Source organism: Siniperca chuatsi, linkage group LG9 (assembly GCF_020085105.1).
Source record: "Siniperca chuatsi isolate FFG_IHB_CAS linkage group LG9, ASM2008510v1, whole genome shotgun sequence".
Taxonomy (NCBI): domain Eukaryota; kingdom Metazoa; phylum Chordata; class Actinopteri; order Centrarchiformes; family Sinipercidae; genus Siniperca; species Siniperca chuatsi.
The window spans coordinates 30,534,846-30,557,130 of record NC_058050.1 but is presented as its reverse complement, the minus strand read 5'-3'; the positions used below and the strand labels follow the sequence as shown (position 1 = coordinate 30,557,130).

At 38.3% G+C, this 22,285-nt stretch overlaps 1 protein-coding gene across 9 annotated transcripts in view; it reads left to right on the top strand.

Annotated features, from left to right (window-relative positions):
- Positions 1-1,699: 1,699 nt before the first annotated feature.
- LOC122880951 (sodium- and chloride-dependent transporter XTRP3-like) overlaps positions 1,700-22,285 on the top strand; it is a 57,204-nt gene continuing 36,618 nt past the window's right edge. Inside the window, exons 1-5 of one of the 9 annotated variants that reach the window (XM_044206516.1) lie at positions 2,222-2,333; positions 12,087-12,357; positions 19,988-20,128; positions 20,979-21,070; positions 21,694-21,921. In XM_044206516.1, the coding sequence (XP_044062451.1) occupies positions 12,288-12,357; positions 19,988-20,128; positions 20,979-21,070; positions 21,694-21,921 (531 nt within the window). In that variant the 5' untranslated portion in view covers positions 2,222-2,333; positions 12,087-12,287. Of the gene's footprint in view, positions 2,334-10,241; positions 12,358-16,913; positions 20,129-20,978; positions 21,071-21,693; positions 21,922-22,285 lie in introns of those variants that run through there. The other 8 variants (XM_044206515.1, XM_044206517.1, XM_044206512.1 and 5 more) reach the window with 8 other exon arrangements.

The window sequence follows — 22,285 nt, the reverse complement described above, 5'->3', positions numbered from 1 at the left end:
AGTCAAATCCAATGTTCAGAACTGTGTCTCAATCATATGTAATTCTTAGCAAAAAATTGTCGGATAAAGTAAAAACAACCACACCAAAAAAAAAAAACAAGCACAGTCTTTGCAGAGCAGCCACAATGTCATCTGAACACAGCTGTGCCATCTTTTTTTTTCTTAATGTACACATAAAATATACAAGCATGTCTGTATGCTTAAGAGGAAGAAGGAAGAGGGATGTGGGAAGCAGAGAGGGAAGTCAGATACTGTAGATGTATTATATCCAATCAATTGTTAAATCAAAAGTATATCAAAAAGATGGTTGGGATAGGATCAAGTCAGCAGGTGGAGGTGGATTATTTTCTCAGCAGGGGTTCTTTGTGTTTTCAGGCAGAGAGATGGCTCCCAGACAGGCGCGTACACACATTATTCATTGTATCCTGGTTTATATTGAACCTATTGTTAGTTATCTCTGAAGATGGCTACCGGGTCATCACACTAGGTGAATTAACTAATGGTTAACCAAAGGATCCAAGTTTGACTTGTTAATGGAGCCTGTACATGTAATTAAATGATTCTGACTATGGCAACGACTGCTTGTGCAGATGCTGTGGCCTGTAGCTCCTTCAAACTCTGCTAGCTACATTCTTGTTTTTAAAATTTTTAAATCTCATTATACAACCCTGTGTTGTAAAATGATGAACAAATCTATCTTGTAAGTTAAATCTTTAAATACAACATTGTAAAACAAAAGTACTAATTAAATGTGACTGTTTTGCAATAAGGGAATGGATTGGTGGGATGACTGCCCACACAAAAAGAAAAAAAAACTGTGGATTGATGTGAATAATGGGTAACATCTTGCAGGAGCATGGTTAACCATCCTACAGTTATTTGACTGCCCCCTACCTTTTCTGTAGGGGGCAGTCATCCATTAGTTTCCCAACAATGAGTTTAACTGATAGAGGGACAAATGAATGTTTAAAATGATTGAATCTCTGAAGAAAATGTAGGGGCTAATAAAAAGCGCTTTATAATTTGCTCATTCATACATACCGTTGGCAGCGGAGCTACCATGCAAGGCACTGACCTGGCCATGGCGAGCAATGGACCCCACGTTGGTACCATGCCACTTACTGTACACTTCTTTAAATTAAAGAGAGCTGTCTTTAAAGTGATCTCAAAATGGAAACTGTAAATGTTGAAGCAGGAAAGAAATTAATTGTGAGATTGAATATGATACAGACATATGCTTTTTATTCAAAAAAATTATGCAATTCAATTTTAAAAAAAGCAAAATTAAATTACTAATTCATCATTTAAATACAGAATAGCGGAATGCAATTGTTAATTGGCAAATGTAATTATCTGTATATTTTTATTATTTGACCGAGTTTTACAAAACATTGTTTACATGCAATACAATATTATAAAGAGTACGGTCTAGACCTGCTCTATAGGAAAAGTGCAATGAGATAACTTCTGTTATGAATTGGCGCTATATAAATAAAATTAAATTGAATTGACATGCAATTTTGAGCAATATATCGACTGCTGTTTGATTAAAGCGGCGCTTTAGTCAGGATCTAAAATCAAAACGTCAGCATAAAAGCTGTAGAGAAGAAGGTTAGTTAATGAAAATAGTCCTTTTCTGTCAGGTCAGGTTCTGGTTGGATGGACAGAAGACAGAGTACTGTTGGGTTAAAGAGCCTGCACAATTAAACATTCACCTGGATCCTTCCATGTCCCAGCCCCCCCATGGTTAGTTTGACTGACAACAGCCTCTGTCTCACAATGTGGGTCATTTTTGCAAAGAAGAATTCCAAAGACATAAATGTGAAATGTGATAACTGAGACATTCTCTTCATACTACTATACTTCCAGTGAATACTAGGATATGTACTGTAGCCTACTTGAGGTGATATTTTAACACATTTTCACTTTAACAGATGTATCTAGGCTAATTGTTTTATCATTCAAGGACTACATATCCCAAGAAACTTTGGCAGCCTCTTAAGTAAAAGGCTCATGGGAGGTGTAGTAGACACAAAATAAGCATTCTCCTGTAAGAAGAGCCTCCTCCTGAGAGTGACCACATTACAATCGCAGTGATCCTATAAAACGTTGGCAGGACGCACCGTGGCACGTAGCCTCCAACACACTTCGCTCTGATCCACTCCGTTTTTGCTGAGCACAAACCAGGAGACGTTCACAGGACGCAGACATGGAAAGAGATGCAAGACCCAACTGGGACAACCCCATGCAGTTTGTACTGGCATGTGTATCATATGCAGTCGGACTGGGAAACGTGTGGCGGTTTCCATACCTCTGTCAAATGCACGGTGGAGGTAATTATTATCATTATCATTTGAAACACCGCTGGACCTGAGTAACGAACATTTTCCATTCACTAGATACTCCACACATTCGGTGTTATCTCATCATACAGTGTGTTGTGTCAGTGTAAATAATATACAGCATTTTCTTTGGGCTCTCAAGGGTAGGTCTACCTTTACATTTTGCTTAAAATGACAAATAAGTAAATACATAAATAAATAAGAGTTATTCGGATACAGAGGAACATATTATCCACCGGTTCATGTTGCCTATAATGTGCGCCGTTTCTGGCGGTAAATTTCCAAACGAATCCTTATAATGAGTTGTTGTTAAACTCAGTTGATTAAAAGTTGAAACTAGCAATAAACTAATTCATAAACTAGGGTATAACCAGGAAGTAACACTTCGAAGGAATTAGTAGAGATTTATACAGTATGTAGCCTTTCTACAGACTTTACACTCTGCTATAGTACCATAGTGAAGAGATAAGGGACAATACACAATAATAAAATAACAAAATAACAAAAATATAATGAAAGACAATGCAAACATGAGTACAGAGTAAAGGTGTATATATATACTGTGGATTCTGAGCAGTAGCAGGAGCAAAAAGAAGAAATATCACACAAATGCATTATTCAAAGATGCATGTTATGTAACAATTTTCAAGTAAGAGTGTTAAACTTAGGACCCCAGGGAGGGCAGCTTTGATTCATTATTATAATAACTTATAATACAATATTGTATTGTTGTGTAATGTATTTAAATCTAGTCAAGCAGGTCCACTCCTTCAGTTTGGGTATTTCTCCGCAAGGAGGACTATATAAAACCTATTCCATTGTTCACCACAAAGACATCCACTGCTAATTTCAGTAGAGAGATGATGATGTTACTGTCCCATACTCTACCCAGTTCTTTTAAAATGTGGTTTTGTTTCTTTAAAGCACTTTTTGTTTCAAATCACACTTATAATACCTGTGTTTTACTTTTAACCCAACAAAAGTACAAAAGGTATAAAAGTAACGATTTACTAGTTCTGCTCAGTACATTTACAGTACAGATATACCAAGAACAATAACACTACTGTATGTAAATTTAGATGTAGCTAATAAAGGGCAGATATACTTGCTAATATGTATAAATATTTCTCTGTAAATGAGAATGAAGAGTTGCTTTTATACTGTGTCTCCCTATTCCTCCTTTGTGGAGCCATAAGGATAAAACAGTAGTATTACAGTACAGGTAAGAATAAACAGGGGCATTGCCATATATTCTCATGAAACAGGTCCTAAAGTGTCCATAACAGAGATAATGTGGTTAGATGGGAGAATTGGTATGTCTTTATTGGTCCTATGCATGGATCAATTCAATTCAATATTCATTTATTTATATAGCGCCAATTCATAACAGAAGTTATCTCATTGTACTTTTCCTGTAGAGCAGGTCTAGTACTTTTGTAAATAATATTGTTTACAGAGACCCAACAAATACCACCATGAGCAAGCACTTGGCGACAGTGGCAAGGAAAAACTTCCTTTAAGAGGATCACTGAACAATGAGCACACATGTATTGTAATTACTATCCTGGATGTTTAACTTCCAAGCAGGAAACCAGTGGAGACATGTGACAGTTGTGCTCTCAAGGTTGGATGGGGACAACTAAATGAACATTACCTTGCTTTATGAACTTTTGTTAAATCATTTTGTGCACAGAAATTGCAAGTGAGCAATACTGTAATATTCAGCAATTCTGATTGCTCCCATGAGGCTTTGATAGTGCGTCATTGGTTCAGATGTATGGAGATACTGTTTAATGCCAACAAAATAATTAGTATTTTTAAATATTGAGGTTTTTACATTTTACTAAGAAATGATCAAATATGTCTACAATACTGTAGGGCTTCATATTAAAAGCTTTTAATTATAAAGCACACATGAACAACGTTTACCCCTGGAAGTTGAAGAGAAAACATCCAAAATTGTGGTAGGGCAGATGTCCAAAAAAAAAGAAAGAAAGTCAACCCTCAACATTGGCCTAATGCTATTTTACAAGTCCATAAGTAATTTGGTACTAAAGAAAGAACTTAATTTAAACCAAAGTAAATATTCATCTATTATTCATTTATTATTGGAAACTTTATTCTCCATTTATTGTAGGTTGAATTGTACCCTGCCTGTAGGCACAGGTGTGTGTGATCACTCAGATTTTTTTTTATCTCCACTGACCAGTCCAAGATGTTAGTCTAAGCAGAAGTGTAATGAGAGGAAGAAAAAGAGAAGCGAGAATAATACAAAGAATCTGCTTACGAGACAGACAGATATTTAACCTGATTTTGAGAGGGTGGTCCGGGGACAGCTGGAGAATCTCTCCCAGGCCACCCGCCTCTCCCAAGATGGCACGTTGCTCGCTGCCACTAGCAGCAGAGAGAGCATCTGCTGTGGTCAGTTGCCCCCAGTGGATCAGGCTAGTCCAACCTAGGCATAGCGGGCACCTCCAATAGGAACTGTAATAATAATAATAATAATAATAATAATAATAATAATAATGATGATAATAATTTCACCTTTCATACAAGAAATGCAGCTCAAAGTGCTTTACAACAAAATAATTACATGCACCAAGTTGTTCACATAAAAAAAGACATAGAATGAACAGAAAAACCAAGATAAAATGCCATAATTAAACTAAAATAAGATGGAAAATGCAAAAAAAAAAAAAAACACTTGATAATAATAAAAAACAAGATAAAGATGAGAATAGAATAGAATACATAGAATGCATCTTCAAATGAAAATAAACATAGAATGAATATAAAAGAAGGGAGAAGGGATAAAAGGGATAAAAAGATGGAGAATACAGCCCACTTGATAATAATAATAATAATATCAAGTTAAAAAATAGAATACATTGAATGCATCAAATCAAGTACAATATGGCATTTTAAAAGTAATGCAGTAGTGCATAAGTGTGAAGGGAAGGGGGGAGGGAAGCACAATGCAAATACCACCTACAATTTTAAAATAGTAATAATGTAATGGTAATGGTAATATTAATATTAAAAAAAATAATAGAAATGGCAGTCATAGGAAGAATAATGACAGTATTAGTAACAGAGCCAATAACAACAACTGTAGAAGCAGCTGTTGAGCAGGAACACAGGGGCAGCAGGTGGCCCGCAATCACAGATCCAGTCTCTGCAGCTCCGGAGGCAGAAATACCTGCTGAAAGCAACAGAAGGAGAGAGGAGAGAAATGAGAAAGCACAAAACTAAGGGAGAGAGAAGATGTCAAGTTAGAAAACATGCAGTAATGGGATAAAAATGCATACAGATGGAGAGGGAGAGAAGGAGAGAGGATAGAGGTACATCATGAGAAGTCTCCTTGCAGTCTAGGCCTATAGCAGCATAACTAAGGGATGGTTCAGGACTCACCTGGGCTCAAAGGAGCTTGATAACTGAAGGCTCTGGCTCCCATTCTACTTTTGGGGACTCTAGGAACCACAAGTAACCCTGCATTCTGGGAGCGCAGTGTTCTAGTTGGGTAATATGGTATTATGAGCTCTTTAAGGTACGATGGTGCCTGACCATTAAGAGCTTTGTAGGTGAGGAGAAGGATTTTAAATTCTATTCTGGATTTTTACAGGGAGCCAGTGGAGAGAAGCTAATAACCTAACCTAACCCTAACCCAAAGATAACTCTGAGGTTCCTTACGGTGGTGCTGGAGACCAGGGAAATGCCATCTAGAGCAACAATATCTGTGCTGTGCTGTTTAGCCAGGTCTCAACTAAAAACATTAAATGTAATTTATTTTCAATTATCAGATCATTAACCAAAAAGGATTTGTTACAATAAAAAAGTCAATTTCTGCTGTAAGGATTCTGTGACAGGAAAGGAGACTGGTTTTGGCTGGACATTGACAATTTTAAGATTAGATTGGATCCATGATTGGGAAAGAGCAATCTTTTGAATGCCTTGGATGATGTGGAGCAGAGGTTCCGGTGAGGGGGGAGAGATACAAGCTGTATGCCTGTGTCCTGTCCTTGTCCTTCACGCTTATCCGTGCATCCTTGTTTTGCTGCCCAAGAGCATGACATAGGTTGGCACAGAGTAGTCTGCAATCAGTTATATTTGGATGAATCCCATCAGGTTTAAAGTGGTCTTTATAGTTCCAAAAGATTGAAATTGTCAATAAACTTTATCCCATGGGTGAGGCACGCCGATGTCAGCTATGTATTCAAAGCAAGGAGTCTGCTAAAAGATTCTATTCCTTTCCCCAAAGATGGAATGGGGCCTGAAATTGATACATTTTGCGATTGACAGTCACTCAGTTTCTCCAGTAGCAAGCAAGGGTTTTTTTCAGGATCTCAGAGCCAGTCTTCCTTTGCAGAATGTCAAAAGTAATACATAATATAATAAGTAAATAATAATCTTCATGTCACTTGGATGTGTAGAGAGGATAACTGGCAACAGCTCTGTTAGCTCCCTGACAGATGTGTCATCCTAAGTTAGATTTTCAGTCTTTGCCATTCCTACATGCTTGGTTATAGAGTCTCCAATCAGAATAGTGTCTGGCTTATCAGGTGTGGAGTTCCCAATATTTCTTCTGGTCCTCAGTTTATCAGTTGTGGAGTAACCAATATTTCTTGGTTACTTTGTGTGGAGTGTGTGGACATAGATATATTTTTTCTGGCCCTCAGCCGAGCACTGGTTTTGGGACATAGCTTGGGTTTTGGTTTAACTTAAAGTTAGTATTATCACACATTTCGTTCAAAGTCAGTGGGTCAGTAGGTTTGTAGATCACGCTTGCACAGTATTGAAGAACTAATTCAATTCAATTCAATTCCATTAAGAGCTTTGTAGGTGAGGAGAAGGATTTTAAATTCTATTCTGGATTTTACAGGGAGCCAGTGCAGAGAAGCTAATATTGGAGAGATATGATCTCTTTTCCTAGTTCTTGTCAGTACACATGCTGCAGCATTCTGGATCAACTGGAGAGTCTTAAGGGACTTATTGGGTGCAGCCTGATAATAAGGAATTGCAGTAGTCCAACCTAGAAGTAACAAATGCACTAATAAAGTGATAATTCATAAATTAAAGTCCCAGTGATTTATAATAATAATAAAACTTTATTTATAGAGCACTTATCAAAACAAAGTACAAAGTGCTTCACAACAAGAGAAATAAAATACCACAGTGAATGATGACATATAAAGAAATAAAATACATAAAAGCAATAAAATAAGCAGCCAGTTCAGGTAAAATCGGGATATGCTTTCAGATAAAAATGTGTTTTGAGAAGAGACTTAAACGAAGACACTGACTCAGACAACCTAATTTCTTCGGGCAGGTTGTTCCAGAGCCTCGGGGCCCTGATAGCAAAAGCTCTGTCCCCCTTAGTTTTCATTCTGGACTCAGGAACAGACAGGAGACCCCTGCCCGAAGAGCTCAAACTACATGAAGGTTCATAAGGGATTACAAGGTCTAAAATATAGTCTGGAGCCAGGCCATGAAGAGCCTTAAAAGTAATCAACAAGCTCTTAAAATCAATCCTAAAACAAACAGGGAGCCAATGTAAAGAGGCTAAAACAGTTGTGATGTGGTCATACTTCTTGGTCCTGGTTAACAGCCTAGCAGCTTCTGCAGTTCTGTACAGTCTGCAGTCATGTCAACGTTTTTTGATTAAGACAAGTGAACAGGCGGTTACAATAATCGAGGCATGAGGAGATAAAAGCATGTAAAACAGTTTCTGCATCACTAAGATTTAAAATAGATTGTTTTTTTGCAATGTTTCTGAGGTGATAGAAACATGATTGGACATGCTTATTGATATGTTGCTCAAAACATAAATTGCTATCAAACAGGACACCAAGATTTCTTGCAACAGGCTTGATATGTTGTGACAGGTTACCAGTAGATGGCAGTATTTGTTTAGTGATGTCGTGGGGCCCAAAAACAAGGATTTCAGTCTTATTTGAGTTGAGCTGAAGAAAATTTATCGACATCCAGTTTTTTATGTCAGACAGGCAGTCCTGCAGAGAACTCAGCGTACTGAGGTCAGTGGGCTTGATAGGGAACGCCATGATCAATTGTATCAAAGGCAGCTCTTAAGTCCAGCAGCACAAGAATTGAACACATGCCTGCATCTGCATTCATTAAAAGGTCATTAGTGACTTAGTGCTGTGGTGTTGACGAAAGTCAGATTTGCACTTTTCAAAGGTATTATTGTTTTCCACAGCAGCAAGAAGCTGCTTAGATACAAGATTTGTGAGAATCTTGGAAATAAAAGGCAGTTTAGATATTGGGTGATAATTATCCAGAAGGGTAGGATCTAGCCCAGGTTTTTTTAGGACTGGCTGGACACAGGCTGTTTTAAAGTAATCAGGGATGCAGCCAGTAGACAGTGAGCTGTTAAAAATAATTTGTAAAAGGGGCGCAATACAATCCATAACTTCCAATAAAAACCTAGTTGGGATTTTGTCCAGAGGGCTGGAGGATACTCTCATAAGAGACATGATGTCTGCGAGTTCAGGCAGCGTAACAGCAGAAAAATTGCTCAAAGAATCCCTGAGCGGGTGATCCACAGGGGTGGATTAGGGGTGATATCAGATCTTATTAACTCCACCTTTCCAGCAAAGTGCAAAACAAACTTTTCACAATCGGCATCACAATCAGCAGGGCCACAAGGAGAGGCTGGGTTAACTAACTGATCCATAGTCTTAAATAAGAATCTGGGGTTGTGCTGATGGGCAGAAATAAGTGCAGAGAAATTAAGTGTTCTTGCATTCTTCACCTTCCTATTATAAAGGAGTAATAACTCTTTCATAGCCACAAAGTGGACCTGAAGACCTGATTTCTTCCATCTTTTGCCTTTCCTTTTACAGCTTTGAATACTGTCATTTAACCATGGCTGTTTTCTAGTCTTTGGTCAATTTTTCAGAGGAGCTATGAGAATATAAAAGGTTGAAGAACACAGGTAGTTAAAATAATCAACCAAATTGTTGGTGTTGGAGGAATTGGGAAACACATTGCCAGGAGAATTTAAGAGTGTACAGAATTTTGAGGCACTATGCTCTTCAAGGACGCGTGTGTACTTAGGGCGGGATAAGACAGCACTAGCAGCCTGTAATTCACAGTTAAAAACAATGCATAGATGATCAGATACAAACATGTCCCTGATTTCCACAGATGGAATTTTCAGGCCCAGACTAAAGACTAGGTCTAAGGTGTGGCCACAGGAATCAGTTTGGCCAGACACATGTTGTTGAAAGTTAAAAGAGTTAGAAAAAATCAGCAGCAAGGGCATTAGAGGAGTCATCAACATGAATATTAAAATCACCACAAAGAACAATTCTATCATAATTTAAAACGAACATAAAATAAAATATGAACATAAAATCTAAATCAGTAGAAGAGATAAAATCATTTAAAATAAACATTTTGTTAGAGAGGGATCTCACATTGAGAAAAGCCATCTTAAAAAGTCTGTGCTGGTTCAGATTTGAGGTTGAGACTGGAGGTAGGGTTCTGGCCCGGATCTTTATTAAATGATTATTATTGCTGTGTCGGCTGTGTCTGTTTCGTATTAAGGACCTATCCGAAATTACCACAGGAATTTTAAAAGTAGCACTAGAGGGATCCGGGCTCCAAATAGCAGCACTATGATCAGTCCACAAGGGGGAGGTAGTGACAGCAGAGGGTGCATGGCTGTTTTTGGTGGGCAGAGAAGAAAAAGAAGAAGAGCGAGGGGAAGCAGGTGATGTAAATAGTCAACCATGTGAGGAGGACAGCACAGCGTGCTGCAGGTTAGCTGCCAGCATGCGACTACCTGACTTGTTTGGCTGAAGACCATCTCGTGCAAACAAGGAAGAACGATCCCAAAAGTTAAAATTGTGAACAAAACCAACATCATGGGTACTGCAGACAGACTGGAGCCAGGTATGAAGGCTGAGGATCCTGCTAAAACGGCCAATTCCAGTGTAGGAATTGGACCTGAAATGAAAGCATGCTTTCTGGTGCTGTCAAAGAGGCAGATGAAGTCTGCTTTTGTCAGCTTCAATGGCTGTGTCACAGAGACCCAACAAATCCCCAGTTGTCACTGGCCTTGGTGTCTTGCCGGGCCAGTGAGGCTCTAGGTAGCGCCTTGCGCCAGGGTATACAGCGGTGGCAGACAGCATCTGGCTGTCCTGTCGGCTCAGGGGTTTGTAAATATTGTACAGTTGTAAATAGTTTGTTTGTAGCACGGGCTTGGGCCCATCGGGTTGTGTAGGTGGTTAGAGCACTGGTGATGGTTTTGCAATTCTGAGAGTGCTCTGCTTCTTCACAAGGTGTTTTACAGAGTCCCCATACATATGGAATATGTAGATGAGTAGAGACATAAGAAGAAAATATGGGGGACCTTTTTTGTGCATGCGCATGGGGCCACATGCACACGCACGACCTGTGGTGTATGAGCGTCCTTGAGTAACAAGTATGTCTGGGACGCTCCAGGGCTCTGTCGTTATAAAATTGTTTCAGGTTTTTCAGGAGGGAGATCATTTTTTCTATGCTGTTAAATATAATAGGATATATTTATTTTTAAAATTGGGGGATTTAATCACAGCATATGTTTTCTTTCACCTCTTCACTCTCTGTGTGTGTGAGTAGGTTGTTTAGGAGTGTCAGTCCCCTCTTCCTTTTCCCCCAGGGAAGTGTTAATTTATTCTTCTTTTTTACAGTTTCATCTGTATTTTCCCACAGTAGATAAATGGTAATAGGATGGTAATAAATTACACTTGAGTCTATTTCCCACAAGCTAACAGCGATACACCTTCAGGTGTAGGGGGGATGTGAAAAGTGGGGATACATCTTAATATGAGGGTTCTAATAAATTACATTTCAAGTAGAGTAGATAAAGTAAATAAATCTAGTCCTTTTATCCTTTCCTAAGTTTAAAAAACATATCCCAACATATTCTCAGATCACCATTTGTTTTAACGAATATATATATATATATTTCTTGCATCCGTGTGGATGAATACAACTACAATAAAGAGTTATTTAGACCGTCAGAGGAATAGCGGGGGAAATCTATAGTCTAAATATCATAATAGATATGGGGGGGAGGTTACCCTATATATGCCTGGCTGTAGGACCCCAACAGCTCTTTTCCGTGAGGACTCTGCGTCGATTTTGTCTCTGTCTGAAGACAATTCAACTAATCCCTGCATTCTGTAGAAAAATGGCTGTTGTTGCTGGTGAGTACTTACAAAACTTTTAAAATGTTTAAAAATGTTATAGTATCTTTTTATCTGATACATTTTTTATTTTTAAAATATACAAGTACTTTCAAAACAGCACTGAATTGCATGGCTATATCAATAACTTGATATATGTTGATGTCTATGGAGGAACGTCATTTATTTGATGAAATTCCCCAAAGAAGTTGCAGCAAATGCTCATGGTTGTTAGGGACAAAGAAGAAATATCCGACCGAAAAGCCCCAGAGTAGAGGTCAGTATTCTGGATCCAAAATTGTGTACTTAAAATTATAACATAATCTGTCTGTGCGTGCGTGTGTGTGTTTTTATATGATCAAAACAGATACTAATAGCTCCTCAGATGGACCAGCGGCAAGGCCTATTGAAAATCAGAAATCAGAAGATGTGGAGCCAATTGTGATATATGATACTCAAATATGTACAATGTAAATTGTTTGTTTAAATAACATAGATATTCAAGATATTAAACTTGTGTAGGTATCTGATTGTTTTATATATGTTTAAATAGAGGCATACAGGAATTTCAACAATCAGACAACAACCCCCGCATACAAGTCCAGGTCCATCATCCCAGACCATATGGATCACTGATACAGCAGTGCCAGGACCTTCTGAACAACCGATTGGAATTCCAGACACCCCGAACCTGAGAGTGGTGGCAATAATATTACTTCTACCTCCTGAGTCTGCAACCGAAGAGTTAGACTAGATGGACGCCCAGATCCAGTATTGGGACGAAAGCAGTTTTCCACTGGATGAACCACAGACATCATCATATAGTAAGAAACAAAGCATTACACCATTGGTTCAAAGGCCAAGAGGCAAACAGCGGCTTCAAAACAAGACTTAATTCACAAAAAGAACACAAAGGGCTGGTAAGGCGTGGCAAGGCACAGCTGCAGGTGTGTAGAATAACAAAAGCGTCTGTAGTAAAAAAAACTCCAAGAGGCTAGCCCTTATAGCTTTAAAACAGGCAAGAACATGCCATAAAATTAGAAAAGACATTTCTCATCTTTCAAGGGATATAGGGCCTGATGAACACAAAAAGTGGTCTAATTCTTGAAAAGATGGATCTATAAACATCATGTGTGATCAAACAAGTTGTGTCTGTTATCGCTTATCTTATTGTAATGTTCGATCATGAGTCGTAAATGCTTACACAAATCAAAACATGGAAAACGTTGCGCTGTTGTAATCAGTGATGATGAGATTATGTTCACGAATCATCGCAGTTTGAGAGGCTTTCAGATATAGAGAATAAAATCATATTATTAGTCATTATATTAGTGATACAGATTCAGACAGTGAAGAGATATGGCTTGAATATGAAGCATCACCCACATTCAAAAACTTAACTGATATTGAAAACGAAATTGACAGATTAGATGAGGATGTAGAAATGACCCCTGCTCAGAGCTATTGCAAAAAATGGGTATATTGAAAAGAGATACCTCAGAATTTATCAAACCAGACGCTAAATCACAAACAGATCAAATGTGGGGGTAGCACAGAACAAGACAATACAAACAGCCAGACCCCAAATCTGAAACAGCTCAAATGGAGTGTAATAACATACCACAAAAACGATGCAAGCAGTACAGCGCTGAACTAACTGAATGCATAAGACAGGCGGGTGGGATGCGCAATTTTAACATCACAGAGAGAAAGAAGTTTAACGGTATGGATATTAGGCATCCTTTAAACTTGTCTAGTATCAAGAAGAAGAATATGAAAACAGCCTTAGATGTACTAAAACAGCACTTAACATTCTTGATTTTTCATCAAAACGTAAATGTAGTTTTGAGAGGTCCATCAATGTCCAGAGACGCATGCATGCGATGTTAAATGCAGGTGATACCATAATGCCAAAACATTTCTGAACGAAATAGACAATTTAATGCATAAAAGAATTGAAACAGATAATAGGTTTGAATTTGTTGTTTCAGCGGCCTTAAATAAACACGGAGGCGTGAGACGCAAATTAGGGAGCCTGCCTTATGATCAGATAATTCAGAAGAAAAGAGCATGTCTCTATGTCCCTCCAAACACAGACAACTTGTGCTTCTCATTATGTGTAGCGCGGTATATGCACCCCGACATTTCTGAAAATGAAATTCAAGAACAAGTGCAAAAAATCCAAGGAGGTGCAGGATTTAGTTCAAGCTAAAAAGTCTCACTAGCAGATGTGTCCAAATTTGAACAGCAAACCTGTGTTAAGATTCTTGTTTTTGATTTTTAGGAAGTGACTATGTGTGTAAATCCTTTTACCAGGGTTACAAAAGCCCGGCTTACCACAAATGCAAATATTTTGCAATGTATGTCTGCCTGAAGAGTATCATAAGCAACAGGATTTGAAAAATATAAGGTGTCCAGATTGTCGGCACCTTTGCAGATCGGTGTCTTGTTTTAACAGGCACAAAAACGTGACAGAATCCAAACATCACAAAAAATTTAGGCCGTGTGATCAGACAAAATATTGCGAAGAATGTGGTTGTCTGTATTCAGCCAGTCACAGAAAAAATGCAGGGGGACATAAATGCTGTTAAATTAGACGTACAACATCAGTGTTTCATTCAACCAGAAAAACCGTCACCGCCCCAGATGAAACATGTCTTTTATGACTTTGAAACGCAAACGCATAATAACAAACACAAAGCTGTTTTTGTCTGCGCAATTGATTTTGAGAACCAATTATGGTGTGCCTCTGGTTAAAATTGCGTTGATCTCTTTATGAAAAAATGGAGAGAATGCTACCTATGTAGGTCCATACCCTGAGCCATATTTTTATGAATATGACAACATGTCTGACAAAGACAGAACAACTTTCATGCAGTGGTACAATACAGTGAGTCATGGGGTTTTATGCTGAGCTCCAAGTGTATGGGATCAATGATGTTGTTGTGTTAAGCGTGAACTGTGTACTGTGAAGCATTTGCCAAGTGTACCAAATTGGATCCTTTTGATTACACCACACTTGCTTCAAGTTGCATGGCTGTGTTTAAAATACACTTCTTACCCCCTGACACACTGGCATTGACATATGATGGTGCTTACATCAATCAAAACATCTTTCTCTAATGCATCTATACAGTGGCTTGAATTTGAGGCTTTCAAAATCAAGATAGAAATTCGGCATGCCCTCAATCACGGGGAAGAACAATTTGGTCAGATGTTGGCGGATTCTGTGAATGAGACAATGTACACACAGCATAGTTTGTTGGTTGTTTTTGGCATGGCTGTCCAAAGTGCTACAGTCCTGGAAATAAAAAATTATGTAAACGGTATTGCATTTGGGGTTCTTTTCTTATTTAAAGAAAATGTGGGTGGGCGGAGGGGGTCTGGCGGAGGGATTCAAGGGCCAGGTGGGAGACTTCGGGTGGACAACCCGAGGGCTGGACACGTGCGGAGCTGAGGACCTTGGGCGGACGGCCTGGAGCTGGAGGCCTGGTGGAATGCCGGTGGCACAGGAGGAAGGTCACAGGAGGCCGGCGGCGAAGACTGAGACCTTCTGGAGGCTGGCGGCGAACACTGAGACCTTCTGGAGGCCGGCGGCGAACACTGAGACCTTCTGGAGGCTGGCTGCTGCGATCCAGCAGGGAGTGATGGCTGCTGCGATCCAGCAGGCACTAGGGGCTGCTGCGATTCAGCAGGGAATGATGGCTGCTGCGATCCAGCAGGGACTGGGGCTGCTGCGATCCAGCAGGGAGTGATGGCTGCTGCGATCCAGCAGGGCGCCCAGGGTCCGCGGTGCAAGCAAGCAGCTGGGCAGGCGAGCAACTGTGGGAGCCATGCTTCCTCCTGGAGCATTTCCCAGAAGGCGCCGAGAAAGCAACAGACTGAGGTGCCTCCTGGCTTGCAGGCTTAGATGCTGACTGGAGTCCAGCAGGCCGGGGTGCAGGCTGATGACTGGCGGGCCGGGAGTCTGACTGGTTGCTGGCAGGCTGGGAGTCAAGGTAGGGCTGCAAATCCCTCCTCATGGTGGAGATCACCATAAGGTTCTCTACCAGAATGGGGAGAGTTGCAAGCCTGGGTCTGGATAGTATGGTCCTCTCCATTAACGAGTATTCAAAATGCCTGTGTTGGATATCCATCGAGCCCTGAATGGAGAGTCTGAAAGTCTCTATGGTGGAGAGTACTTCCTTTAACTCCCCCATGAGAGAGTCGACTTCTGCAGGGTCCATGACTGGTTGGATCATCGTCGTATGTGCTGTGTAGTGGTATGTGGACCCAAAAGCAGATAAACAGGAAGCGGTATCTGGGTGAAGTAGCTGGATGACTACAGTGTTTATTGTGTGGTGGTATGCAGGCAGACCGTTAGGCAGACAGGTAATGAACAGACAAAAGGCAGATAGGTTACTGGCTGGCCGTGGTGAAAGCAGGGGAGTGAGTCCAAAGTTCACAAGGAGCAGGCAAAATACCAAAAAACTCCAGGATCCAGCCAAGGTCCAAGGGAGAACAAAGAATCTAATACAAACTCACGGTAAGAATGCTCAGCAGGAACAACACCATGTGTACAACAATGATCCAACAATCAAAACTGCAGGGAAAACAAAGGCAGGAAGTAAAAACCACAAGATACACCAGGGAAGGAACACACTACAAACTAAAACAGGAAGTGACAACACCTAAACTACCACAGAAAAATTACAAGCTCTTAGACAGACACACAAACTCTAGGTACAGGTGATGTGGGAATGCAAGTGGGAACAAACCAAAAAAAGAGACCAGATTCTGCAGGACTTTTTGAAAATTTAGGAGATGGCTGAAAAGCTCGACCCATGAAAGGTGCTGTTTGGGGGCCGCACCAACACGTACAGACTACACTACAAAGTTGCTGAGGGTGAGAAAATGTATTATTATGACACCATCACATTATTCTATCCAACTGTGCAGGCTCGTAAAAGTTACCCAACTGGACATCCTAAAGTAATCTTCCACAACTTTGAGCCGATTGAAAATTTCTTTGGGCTAATAAAATGTACTGTGCTGCCCCTCAGGGATTGTATCACCCTGTTCTTTCATACTGCTGTAACAATGAGCTAATGTTTCCTTTGTGCAGAACATATGCAGAGATTCAAAACCTGACCAGTGCTTGTAACCACACTGGTCCTGAAAGAACCCTCTCAGGAACTTGGGTCAGTTTAGAACTGGAAAAGGCTGTTGAGAAAGCTTATGTTGTCACCAAGATTGATGAGGTTTGGCATTTTGCAGAGAAGAGTACGATGATCTGTTCAAAGAAAATGTAAAAACATTCCTACAGCGAAAACAGGAGGCTTCAGGCTACCCTAGTTTTGCAAAAGATGACTATTATGATAAAGAGGGATTCAAGCTAAATCCAGAAAAAATAGCTCTCAACAACCTGTGTGAAGTATCAACAAACTGTTTTTCAGGTCAGGCTACATGCGAACTAGTGACAGACACTGAGCAATTTGCCGTTACATGTTTAACGATGACACAGTATGATGTCAGACAGTTTACATTTATATCTGATGATGTTGCTCTTGTTCAGTGGAGATACAGAATGGCACAGGCTGCTAAAACTAAAAACATAAACATATTTGTCGGAGTCTTTACTTATGCTTTATGATATGACTCTGAACAACAAGACACAGTTGAAATGCAAAGGAATCACTCTAAATGCACGCAATGCATCCGTTGTCACACACGACACCCTAGTGACTCTTGTGTACGAGTTTGCGACTTGTGACAGACAGCACAAAATATAATGACGATATCAAACACAATAGTGAGGAATAAAAAGGCATTTGAGCTAATAAGCAATCAGTTTGTTAAAAGGTTTCACGTGGTGTACACCATACACTGGGTCTTCTCTAGTCGGACAACTTTACCCCACAGCTATTAAAATGGGCGGTAGAGAGATTGTTGATTTTAGATTACAGCATCCATTTAGTCAAATTTTATCAGGGCCATCAAATAGTGGAAAGACTTATTCTGTAAAAATGTTGATTGAAAATGCTGAAAAACTGATATATACTGAAAATATTGTATATATTTATTCATGCTGGCAGCATGACGATCTGTTAAAAATTAGAAATGTGAATTTTATTGAAGGTTTACCTTTGTCTTTATGTGATGATGCATTGTTACCTGTAAATAAAAACAATATATTGATTATTGATGATTTGATGACTGCCGCTAGTAATAATGTTGAGGTGCAAAATGTATTTACATTTTAACTGACTGGATACATTTTTAATTGTATATCTTTGATTGTTTTTAAATAAAGACAAAAAGAAGCAGACAGTTATCATTGCAGAGTCGTTTATTTAGATCCACAAGGCAATATCAAAACTTATTGTATATGTTTACATTTTATTTAACATGTTTACACTATGATACACACTACATATACTTACTACTACTTACTTACTTTACACACGTTTAAAAGAACTGATTGGACACATCTAAAAAACATATTTGTAATACATGCAGCCGAGGGACGTATTTTATTCACAAATTTACAAACCAAAAAATAATTTTCAGACAAATTATTACTTTATTTTATTATTAGATCATCATAATAGGTAAGTTAACCCTTTATCCATATGGTAAATCAAATGTAGCATAGATAACCTCTATATCAAAACTCTATATCATAATGATTAAATGTAAATGGATTACGGGCATAAGTACCTGTAAACACGTCATAATCTACAATAAATTTAGGTATCTGTTCAAGAATATATTTTCTTGATTACAAACCTGAGTGCCCTTAGGAATGCTAAAACTTTTGCACCATAAACAGATCTAATTAGGAATGAACACATTCTTTCAACATATCATGTACCAAAGCCATTCCTCTCTTGTCTTACAACGTTTTGCCGACTTGCTTCTCCTTGCATGTGTATTTTTTCTGGTCTTAGTATCGCTCTTCTTATTCAATATTCGGTGACCCCTCTTTGGTTGGGAACTCCCCCTTTGTCCAGGCCGATGTTTTATTGGTCAATGTGATATTGCCATTATTCCTGACCCCTCTTGCTGTTTGTTGCTATGACTCATGACTTTGGTGATAACATCAGAAACAATGTTTTTAGCTGCTGTCTTTAAATGTCGTCCTGCAACGGTAAATCCTTTCTTGAGCAGGGGAACCGCTAGTCTTAACAAGCCGTGAAAAACACCCCCAAGACCAGCCCCATATTGAGAACCAAGGCCGCTGTATCCTGCTAAATCACCACCTGCTTGCGTTATATAGTATGCAATGTATTTGTCCGTATTGTGCATATGCGATTGATACATGGTCACTTCTTGTCTAAAAGCAATGTTTTGCGGGTCGGAAGTGTAGTTTTATTATTTTTCCGTATGTAAAAGGAATATGTTGATTCTGATCTGACTTGAGAGATATTTCAATGCAGTCGATGTATGTTTTACAGAGCCTAAGGTAGTGTGGTCTGTCGTACGTCCTTGTGATCATATGATTGTTTGGTCCTCCAATATGTACGATTCTTTCATAACGTTGTTTACAGGTATACACTTTTCAAAAACATCAATATAGGCATTTGTATTTTTACTGAGAAAAGATTCTACTAAACATTGCATTACATTATCAACATCCACATGCTTTCTGTTTAACATCAACACACACAGATCAATACTAAAAGATAAAAAAAAACATGCATGACCCATGTGGAATTCATTATCATTCAAAGGAAAACAATTAACAACATTGACTAGAGTAGATTTCACATCTGCATATTTATCTGCAATCACTTGTACCATAGCATGCCAATCCTCTGTCACTTGTGACATATTCAGTCTCTTTTTCAAATCTAGGACAACATAGTAATCTATCAGTGTCACATACTGCATTATTAACAGCATCACACAACAAAGTTCTCATCTTATACATGACACATTTCTTTTTGAGATAGTTTTGCAGACTAGATACGTTCCACGTTATTCTGTAGTGTTTTTTCCACTCCAAATGTTCAGAGAATCCTTAATTTCAGTATTCACTCTATTAGCCACTGGTTCATCAACCATTTCTGCTAAGCATCTGCAGCAATGTCTCGAATGTTGTACGTAAAGGTGATACGATCCCAAGACAGTCCAGTACATATGCTTGTGCATCTGCATAATTTTCATTAAAAATCTCTTGCTTAATTTCTCCCAGATGCCCTTTGTTATAATGCAAGGGAAGTATGTCAATCAGTCACACTGTCTGTATAGTTCACCGTTATAAACTATCTTTGTGAAGATAAACCTCACAAAGGTTTTCTGCAGGGATATTAAATTATTTAATACAATTACACCAAATAAACTGGTAACTCATTGTGTAAAATCTGTTCTATGTATGCTCTTTATTTCTTTATTTCTCTTTTTTTCGCCCTACTTTTTTTTGGTCTTGTTTTGTTGTTTTTTTTGTCTTTGTTTCTATATTTCCACCTTCAGGAGGGTTCTTGATTCCATACCTCCTCATGCTGTTTCTGGAGGGTGTTCCCTTATTCTGTTTGGAGCTTGCCATTGGTCAGAAGATGAGTCTAGGCAGTATCGGGGCATGGACTGCCATCAGCCCGTATTTGGGAGGAGTGGGTAAGTGCTGACTTAACTAACTAACTGTACTTGGTGAACTGTGCATCGATGCAGCTTTGTGACTCCTCACTGCATCCAGATAGAGTAGTGATGATGGAGCGACTTCAAAAACAGCATGTTGGATTTTAAAAGGCTGGAAGATAGTGTATGTGTGTGCCGGCAGTGGGGCTGCAGCCAACACGTTGTGGAAAAGTGGATCACTTTTAAGTGCCACCACTTTATACTGTACTGTGAATGTGTTCAATGAGATAACTTTTGTTATGGAATGAGTTATGAATAAAATTGAAGTGAATTGAATTGTGAGTGAAATGCTAAAGCTTCTGGTGCTTTGTGTGGTCGTGGGTTCTGCCTGGACCCCCCTTTTGTCTTTGTGGATAACTAAGTAAGCTTGATTTGATTTTAATTATCGTAACTGGTTTTATGTTGTATGTTTATATATAATATATATATGTTTTATTGTTTCCTTTCACCTGCCCAGGGACTTACAGATGGAAATTAGCTAGTAGCTAAACCTGGTTCAGAGCATCTCTTTTATTTTTGAGATTAATGTATTTTGTACATGGTCCCTCAAACTAAACTAAACTAAACTAAACTAAACTAAACTGGTCACTGAGTAATGCATTCTAGTATGTGAAGCAATACTTTTTAACACTGTTGGACAAACCAAAACTCTGGCAACTCTTGACTTTTTTTGGCCTATCCCAAAAATATGGGGCGTGGTTTCTATGTCATAGAGCTTTCACTCCATTGTTGACTCACGTGAATAAACTGACTATGAAGCATTATGGGTTAATAGGTGGATGTAGAATATGTAAATTTGGAGACAAAGTGTCCTTTTCTCTCGGTTTAGGTCTTGCTGGTGTTGTGACATCCCTGTATCTGTGTCTCTATTACAACATCATCAATGCATGGAGTTTCTGGTACCTCTTTCATTCATTTCAAGTGAGCTACAATAATGTTTTCAATATATATATATATATATATATATATATATATATATATATATATATATATATATATATATATATATATATATATATATATATATATATATATATATATATATATATATATATATATATATATATATATATATATATATATATATATATATATATATATATATATATATATATATATATATATATATATATGTATATATATACGTATATATATATATGTATATATATATATATATATATATATATATATATATATATATATATATATATATATATATATATATATATATATATATATATATATATATATATATATATATATATATATATATATATATATATATATATATATATATATATATATATATATATATATATATATATATATATATATATATATATATATATATATATATATATATATATATGTATATATATATATATATATATATATATATATATATATATATATACATATATATATATATATATATATATATATATATATATATATATATATATATATATACACACAAAATGGTGGATCTCATTTGGACAGTAAGGTAACATGCCTATACTATTCTGTGTTCACTCCCATCCCAGTCAGTCCTGCCCTGGGCAGACTGCCCCATCAATTACAACCAGACAGGACCTATAGAGGAGTGTGAAAGGGCCACACCCACCCAGTACTTCTTCTACAGGGAAACATTGGACATCTCTTCTTCTATTGAAGAGAATGGAGGCATTCATGCAGGCCAGGCACTGTGCCTCCTGCTTGCCTGGGTGATTACCTACCTGTTCATTGTCCGAGGAGTAAAGTCAACTGGAAAGGTAAGAGCTCCAAGTGCATCAAATTGTAAATATTGGGAGCATACACACTGACAGGTATTCCTCATGGTCCATGGTACATGGTCAGGTCTGGTCTGCCAATTGCAACTGACAACTTTTAAGAGACACTTAAAAACATCAAGGACTGGGTATACACTGTATATAATGTTAAAAAATAATCCCTCATTGGGGTGCAATAGTAGCTCACCTGGTAAAGTGTGTGCCCCATGTACCAAGGCTGAGTCCTTACTGCAGCGGCCTGGGTTCCATTCCAACAAGCTTCCTTTTGCTGCATCCCCTCTCTCGCTCCCACCTTTCCTGTCTATCTTTTCAGCTGCACCGTCAAATAAAGGAAAAAATTATCTTA